The sequence below is a fragment of the Gymnoscopelus braueri genome (genome assembly GCF_963280865.1).
Source record: "Gymnoscopelus braueri genome assembly, contig: SCAFFOLD_415, whole genome shotgun sequence".
Classification (NCBI taxonomy): Eukaryota; Metazoa; Chordata; class Actinopteri; order Myctophiformes; family Myctophidae; genus Gymnoscopelus; species Gymnoscopelus braueri.
In genome coordinates this window covers 32,501-41,353 of record NW_027660895.1, presented here as the reverse complement: position 1 = coordinate 41,353, position 8,853 = coordinate 32,501, and the positions used below count along the sequence as shown (strand labels likewise).

General features: G+C 45.1%; 1 protein-coding gene across 1 annotated transcript; it reads left to right on the top strand.

Moving 5' to 3' along the window:
* Positions 1-6,880: 6,880 nt before the first annotated feature.
* Positions 6,881-7,516, top strand: LOC308081077 (ras-related protein Rab-18-like; the record flags this gene model as incomplete). The annotated part of the gene is made up of 1 exon (XM_080457476.1): positions 6,881-7,516. The coding sequence occupies one exon, from the start codon at positions 6,881-6,883 to the stop codon at positions 7,514-7,516; it is 636 nt and encodes a 211-aa protein (XP_080313602.1).
* Between the last annotated feature and the right edge of the window lie 1,337 nt (positions 7,517-8,853).

Genomic DNA, 8,853 nt, shown 5'->3' with positions numbered 1-8,853 from the left:
TCTGACAGGAGGAGAGAGAGAGAGAGAGAGAGAGAGAGAGAGAGAATGATGCACAACCAATGCAATGTTTCTACCTTTTTCATTTGGCGTTCGGCGGGGGCTCCCTCTCCCTCCCATCGTGACGGAGAGAGCAGGGCTGTCTCTCAGCTAGGGTGGAATTGTGTGCCATTGTTTTGCACCACCTCTCTAACCCATTAAGACCGGGAACGCATCTGTGTCAATTTCTGATTTCTTTGGCTATTCCAAAAAAAAAAAAACAGATCCACAAGCTCATAGCGCAGCACCGAGTGCAGCGCTATGAGCTTGTAGATCTGCTGTTTTTTGAAAAATTGTGAAGATTTGCGCAAAAATTGGACTGGGAGACAGTCATCTAGCATTTTTTTTTTCATTACATTTTTTTCATGTCATATGAAAGCAGGGAATCATAGCAAAAATAATGATATATTGGTTAATAAGATTGAGTGAATCGTTTTGAAACTACAGCTTATAGAACTGAAGTAGAGAAAACACCATTTGAATTAGAGGTTGCTATAGCCATAACCTTATATCTTAGCTACATGTTTATGCAATTATTTCATATTTGCATGTTGATTTAAGCTCTGACATTTATGTCAGACATACTCTAGTAGTCTAACTGGACTATTAACTAATTTAAAAAAGAAAACTCAAATCTTTGCTTCTGGGGGATTCTACAAATGTCTAAATCCTAACAGTTTTCTGAAAAACATATGTTGCTATCAGAGCCGTGCGGGAGAAATGCGGGGCCCTGTGCGAACTCGCGCGCAGCGCGCGCGCCCCCGTCCCCGCGCCGCGCGATTTTTTGGCGGTTTTGGGCGGATATTTCCGAGTTTTTGGTGGTTATTTGTGGTTATTTCTTTTTATAACTCTTAATAAATGTGATTCTGTTCATATTTGCGGGGCTCCCCCAAGCGCGGGGCCCTGTGCGGTCGCACAGTTCGCACTACCCTTGGTGCGGCCCTGGTTGCTATAATATCAGTGGTTCTCAAACCTTTCTCATGTGAAGGCCCCCCAAAATTGATATATTCAAAGATTTGCACACATTTTCATGTTTTTTCCCCCCCTAAAAAATAGCAGATCTACAAGCTCATAGCGCGGCACTCGGTGCCACACTATGAGCTTGTATATCTGCTATTTTTGAATAGCCCAAAGGAATCTAAAGTGACACAGATGTGTTCCCGGATTGAATGGGCTAAAAGTGCCGGGGTTGAAAAGCCACCGCTGTTCATTCACTACCTCAAGAAATGGAAAGGAATTGAAGAGAGAGAGAGAGCTAGAGGGAGAGAGAGAGAGAGAGGGAGAGAGCTAGAGGGAGAGAGAGAGAGAGAGAGAGAGAGAGAGAGAGAGAGAGAGAGGGAGAGAGACCGTAGAGATTTGGGTAGCGGGAGAAAGGGAGAGCAGGTGAGGTGAGAGGCAGAAGATGGAGACAGCCTTGATTGTTTATTTTTATTTTATGGCAATACTTGCATAATGTAATGCAATAGGGTGTGTGTGTGTGTGTGTGTGTGTGTGTGTGTGTGTGTGTGTGTGTGTGTGTGTGTGTGTGTGTGTGTGTGTGTGTGTGTGTGTGTGTGTGTGTGTGTGTGTGTGTGTGTGTGTGTGTGTGTGTGTGTGGCAGCACAGTGAGACCCAGGTTCTCATTACATGAAGACCACTGACATGCATTTTACAGTCAGATTTAGTATGTGGTGTGTGTGATGATGAAATTGTATATAAAAAATATATATGTATATTTGGGTATTTTGATTGACTGGTCAGGAGTGGACAGGAACGTACGTCGTGTGTGTGTGCGTGCGTGTGCGTGTGTGTGTTTGTGTGTGTGTGTGTGTGTCTGTGTGTGTGTCTGTGTTTGCGACGGGACCCCCCCCCCCCCTCCCCCCCCCAAATAACAATCAGAACCCGCGGGTCGTTTTCACCCGTGCTGTGCACGGAAATAGGAGGCTTTCCAGACTGTATAGCGAGTGAGGAAAATCCGTAGTGAGCGTAGCGAAGCAGTCTGGATCCCAGGCTATAGGTATAAACACTCTGGCACTGCGGCTGACACTATTACACTATTACTCTGGCAGTTAAAGAGTTAATTTACGAAACAAAAAAACACAAAAAGTGTCATTATGGAGATAAGAGGTTTCTTGCTCGACAACAGCGACGATATATATCTGTGCCACCGTTCCAGTGTGATGCTGCTGTGTGTGCCGGGCTGTTTGATGTGTCTGGTGGGCGTCGCGCGGGTTCGGGGACGGATGCTATGCTAGCTAGACGTCATTAGCATATGAAAGGAGCTCTGCCTACTCGAGATGACACTCACTACTGAGGCCTGCTTAACTTATCTCTCTCTGTCAAGTGGTGCCTTTTTCTCCACAGCTTGGTGCTGAGCTCCATCTCAACTCTACTTAACTCTTCTACTCCAGAGGGGTTCCCAAAACTTTTTCCCAAAGCCTTAGACCCAGAAATGTGGTGGTTTCTCCCCTGGGGGAGACCCAAACTTGGAGACCCAAAAAAAGAAAAAAATACATTATGAATTAGTCACTTAAAGGAGTTCACCCCAAAATTTACGTATTTTCTATCAATTACACACCCCATGAAGCCTTGATTTCATGGATTTATTTCAGTTTTTGTGGCATTCCTAAGACAATAATTTGATGACCGTGTGTATTTCCAGTAGGAGACACAAATAATCTACTTTGTGTCTCCTACCGCATACATTAGCCGGTAGGAGACGGGAATCAAATTATTAGCTTAGGAATGCGACAAAAACAAAAACGAATCCATGGATTTAAGGCTTCATAGGGTGTGCAATTGATAGAAAATAAGTTCTTTTTTGGGTGAACTCCTCCTTTAAGCCCCTATTTCACTAGTTTTAAAGTTCTGAAACATTTTACATTTTAGACTTTTTTCTTAATTTTTTTTTTCTGGGAAATGTTTTGAAAAGTGTTTGAAATGTGTCACACAAAAGGAGTGGGAATAGCCGATCTACAAGTTCACAAAGCGTCAGGTTGTGAACTTGTAGATTGGCTACTTTCACTATTTTAAAAATGTTTTTAAAATTATACCAAAAAACTGAACGATATAGGAAACCTATCGTCTCTGTCGGGTGGAAACCTCATATGTCCAAAACTGTTGCTTGTCAAGTTTCAAATTCAAAAATAGCATAAGTAGCAGATCTACAAGCTCAAAACACGGCGCGAACATGGGATCAATACCATTTTCGGGTTTCTGATCAGGTCGGAGCGGAACTAACTAAGTCATCAGGCGGCCGGAACCAACGACCGGAACCACAGGCGCCGTGCACCTCCAAAATGATTCCCCTAGTTTAAAACTTGTTTAGTTTGGTATAATCATTTAATTTCTGTTGGTATGATAATGGTTTGGTATGTCCATTTTCTATTCTAACTTGTAGTGCGACTAGAAGGACTAAACTAATTGATTTGCATTATGTGGGGAACATTACATTACATTACATTACATTACATTACGGTCATTTAGCAGACGCTTTTATCCAAAGCGACTTACAATAAGTGCATTCAACATAGGTAGGGAACGAAACTACTAATCACCAGAAGTCTTAAGTGCATTCTCTTCTAAAATAAGCAACTAAGAGTGTACCTAGTGCTAAAGTAAAAGTGCAATATATCAGCTACCTACTTTCATAAATAGATGAGACAAAATAGGAAAATCAAATGAGCAAGAGCTAAAACAAATAAGTGTTTCGCATAAACAAGATCCAATAAAATAAAACAAGAATTCGTACAACTAGTTAACAACAAGTAGGCAAGGCGAAGAGGAAGGATAGTGTTTCCTGAAGAGGTGGGTTTTCAGCCTGCGGCGAAAGATGGGCAGTGACTCTGCTGTCCTGACATCAGTGGGGAGTTCATTCCACCACTGTGGGGCCAGAACAGAAATAAGCCTTGGCCGTTTAGATCGGCCAGAAGGACCACTGAGAGACGAGGCAACCAGTCGGCCCTTGGCGGCAGACCGAAGTGGTCGGCTAGGGGTGTAAGCATCGACCATAGCCCGGAGGTAAGAAGGAGCTGTTCCTTTCACTGCCCTATAGGCTAGCACCAGGGTTTTAAACTGGATGCGAGCCGCTACGGGGAGCCAGTGTAGAGAACGGAGAAGGACAGTTGTGTGGGAGAACTTGGGGCGGTTGAACACCAGACGAGCCGCAGCTTTCTGAACAAGCTCTCCAGAGGTCTGATGGCGGACGCCGGGGCACCAGCAAGGAGGGAATTGCAGTAGTCCAGGCGGGAGATGACAAGAGCCTGGATGAGCACCTGGGCTGCCTTCTCCGTGAGGAAGGAGCGAATCCTCCTGATGTTGTAGAGGAGGAATATGCAGGTTGCGATGTTTGCTGAGAACGCGACAGTCGGCCGTCCATGGTCACACCCAGATTCCTCGCAGTCCGAGTTGACGTCACCACAGCATTATCAATGGCGATGGCCATGTCTCGTTGCGGAAAAACAACGCGACACCAACCGGAACACACCACCGGAACCACAATTTTTTTTTTCCTTTTTTCTAAACCGGATCACACAGCTATAGTTTTACAAAAAATACCAGGCTTTCCTCCGCGGTGGAAAGTCTGGTGACGCGAGGTTAATCTGTGTCTGACTCTGTCCCTCAATCTCTCTTTCTCTCTCTGATGCTTTTTCTTTTCCATCTTTTAGTTGGCCCTCCCCATCCTTCTCTCTCTCTCTCACTCTGTCTGTCCTGTTCTCATTTCATGTGTAATCGGCTTAAGAAGAGAGTGTCTTGCTTTGTGCCAGCCAATTTGCCAGTTAGCCATGCCAGTTACATTACCGGTCAGAGAGAGAGAGAGAGAGAGAGAGAGAGAGAGAGAGAGAGAGGGAGGGGGAGTGAAAAGGTGAATAGTAAGATTAAATTACACTATTTCGCTTCATTTTCTTTCCCTTCTTCAAAGTGTCTTCAAAGTGATCTCCCACTGCAGACATGTCTACATTACATTCTGGGGCCTTTTAGTAGTCTGTTCTCTCTATTTACTTTTAGTGGTCCATTTCATACATTCTGTACACTTACCTAATCACTACTTTTTTTTTTTTGTCATACAAGGTTTCCACCCAACAGAGATGAATATGTGTGTCGCTTATAATTTAAATTAACTAGATTCTTCTCACACCTATTTATAAAAATAGACAGGTGTATTAGGAGAAGGCCTCAAAGCATACAGAACAAATATAGAGACTCCCACACACTGTCTGCACTTGCATGTAAAAAAAAAGGAAGATGTTTGAGTTCCCAGGCAAACACTCTTTCCCTAATGAAGGTCTGAGGACTGAAACTTGTCGTTCTATTTCGTTCTAATACATGTTTTAACCATTTACACACTACCGTATATAGGCTACTTAGTTGACCAGCATTTAGGCTACGATTTGTGATTCATTAATCGTCGATTTTTTCGAAGATCTAGACTCCCATCCACTTCCTTGTTAACTTAAAACTTAAAAATTCTGTATCTCGGCCAACTTGGCATAAACCACATTGTACGGCAGTACTGTTAGGCTGTGTCATTATTCAAGCAATAACACGTTGTGAGTTACAGTCTGAATTCAGAGGGAGTTTCAGTAAACTGTAGATTCTAATTATAATTTGCGTCCAATATTCCTGCTCAACATGTGAATGAATCACCACCTCCTCTGGAATGAGCTACACGCTCTGGTGGCAAAAGTTTGACATTTCAAAACAGTGCACTGTTAGACAGGTCTATACCAACCAAGGAAGAATGACAGATATCAAGATATGTTGCATTGTATGAGCCTTTTAATGGAATCTACCTAACTATACAGTAAATGCATGGATTCACTGTGTGTGTGTGTGCGTGTGCGTGTGCGTGCGTGTGCGTGCGTGCGTGCGTGCGTGCGTGCGTGCGTGCGTGCGTGCGTGTGTGCGTGCATGTGCCCGTGTCCATGTCCCCCCACCTCTCCAACCCATTTTTTGGGTAATATTTAACTCTTGTCCACGGACCCCCGTCTGCAAATATTTTGTTCCAGAGACTCCCAGAAGCGAAGATTTTAGTTAAATATTCGCTTTAAAAGATATATGTATTCGAAGATTTGCACAAATCTTAAAGATTTTTCAAAAAATAGCAGATATAGAAGCACAAAGTGACATACTATGAACTTGTAGATCTGCTATTTTTGAATAGCCAAATTATAAAATGTAGTTAAAGTGGGTACAATTAGTGTAATAACTAATTTCTGCTCGGGAACCCCGGTACCCCCCCAGGGACCCCTGGGGGTCCCCGGACCCAGCTTTGAGAACCAATGTCATACTGTAGTATGACGATCATTTAGAAGATTCATAATGGTCACCATACTCCAAGTCCTCTGATGGCTACTGGACAATAGACATGCCTAAATATGGAGATGACTTACATCATAGTACCGACGTCATAGATGAGTGATCTGTCCCCTAAGTATTCTGATAACGGGGTAACGGCACAGGTAGTGCCCACACATGGCGGCTGTCAAGGTGCAAATGATACGTCAGATTTACTAAAGCATTTACTAAAGCATTATTTACTAGGCATGCATATGGCAACAGTTGGTGACGTGTGACATCACACCTCGGCTCTAATCAGCCTTATATAATGTGCTGAAGGGTGTGTATATAGCACATTGTTGTTGTAGAGAGACGGAGTGAATGTAAGTGACAGAAAGATAGATGATCGGGCTATGATTGTGTAGCGCGTACAGGTCTTAAGTGACAGAAAGATTCAGAAAAGAGTGCAGTACAGGCACAGAGAGAAGAGAGACTGATAAAGATACAGGGACAAGACAGACAGACAGACAGAAGAGACAGACTGATCGAAAAAAGTAAAACGCCAAACACAGCACCAACAGAAAGGATGGAGAGCAACATATTAACGACGCTGAAGATCCTGATAATCGGCGAGAGCGGCGTCGGCAAGTCCAGCCTCCTCCTGCGCTTCACGGACGACACGTTCGTGCCGGGGCAGCCGGCCACGATCGGCGTCGACTTCAAGGTCAAGACGCTGGCCGTGAACGGCAACAAGAAGGCCAAGCTGGCCATCTGGGACACGGCGGGCCAGGAGCGCTTCCGCACGCTGACGCCCAGCTACTACCGCGGCGCCCAGGGCATCGTGCTGGTGTACGACGTGACGCGCCGCGAGACCTTCGCCAAGCTGGACGACTGGCTGGGCGAGCTGGAGACGTACTGCACCCGCGGCGACCTGGTGAAGGTGCTGGTGGCCAACAAGACGGACCGGGACCGGCGAGACCACGAGATGGACCGGAGCGACGGCGAGCGGTTCGCGACGAAACACGGCATGCTCTTCGTGGAGGCCAGCGCCAAGACGAGGGACGGCGTGCACGGGGCGTTCCAGGACCTGGTGGCGAAGATCATCGAGACGCCGGGCCTGTGGGAGAGAGAGACGCAGGGCCAGGGCGTTGTGCTCAGGAAGCAGAGGGACGCCTCTGGTGGCGGCGGTGGAAGCTGTGGCGGCTACTGCTCCCTGGTGTAGAGAGACTTCATTGTTGGAGGGGGGGGGTCCGAATCGTTGCTGTCGGGGCAGTAACCTCTTATATCCATTAGTCTAACTGTTTGTGTTTTTTTCGTAATTGAATGCTCTACTTCATGCATGGGCAACTGGCGGCCCGGGGGCCACATGCGGCCCCCACCTTCACTTAATGCGGCCCCGCAGGTTAATATCGGAATACTGATATATTATTGATTTCAGCTGTTACAATTGCAAACATGACCCGCTCTAATTATTTCGGTATTAGTAGCTTAATGACTAGTATTAACATTTTGTTGTCTTTTTTATGCCCAATGTATTTGTATTTAAGTTCATAAAGTTAACATAAGTATAACTAAATGCATTTGAAATTAAATTCGCCAGGAAGCACGGCATGCTCTTTGTGGAGGCCGGCGGCAACGTTTACTTTTCAGGATTCCAATTGAAAAATTTAAAACAAAAAAAATCAGTATTCCAGATCTACAAGATCAAAGCGCGTCGCATTGCGTCATGTTTTCAGCTTGTAGATCGGCTATTTATGCTACTTCTGTGTGACATAGAACATGGCCCGACAGTATAGATGCAATGTGGCCCTCTGGAGTGACTGTGGAAACATAGAGGCCCTCTCCATCGTCTAAGTCGCCCCACCCTGCCCTACTTGATCATACTACATACTACGTTTCGAGCTTGATAACCAGCTTGAAGCGCGTCGTCGATCTCCTACAGTGTAGACGAATGAGATGAAAACAAAAATCAGACGTATCAAAAAGGGGGTCCTCTGTGGGTCCTCCTTGAAATGGAAAAAGGTTGAGAATCGCTGGTGTAGATGACAAGCCACAACCGGGATGTCACAGACCCACACATGTCTGGGTGTGATTGAATGACTGCACTCCTAGAACCATAGTTCAGAGATCCACATGGAACCCATGCCGTTATTTGGATCTCATCTTGTTTGTATTTGATTGTAAAGCTTGATTCTGCAGTCCTACTTTTTTTTTTACAGTCCTGCTATCAGGGTTGCCAGATCTGCCTATTATAATTTCCCCGCAAGATTTTATTTGAAAATAGCCGATCTACAAGCTCACAACGCCTCACATCGCGACACGTTGAGAGCTTGTAGATCTGCTATTTTCAAATAGCTGATGTATATGTTAAAGTGCTCATGTGGCCCATAGTCGCTTCTTTTGGGCTGGTTTTCCTAGACCCGGTTGCCTGTCTCTCACAGGATCTGGCAACACTGCCTGCTATCGTCGTGGCTAGTCGACCGGTCTGTTTACATTATGTATTGATTGATTGTTTAAACGACAAACAATAATACAAAACAAACCTAACACCTTGCAGTG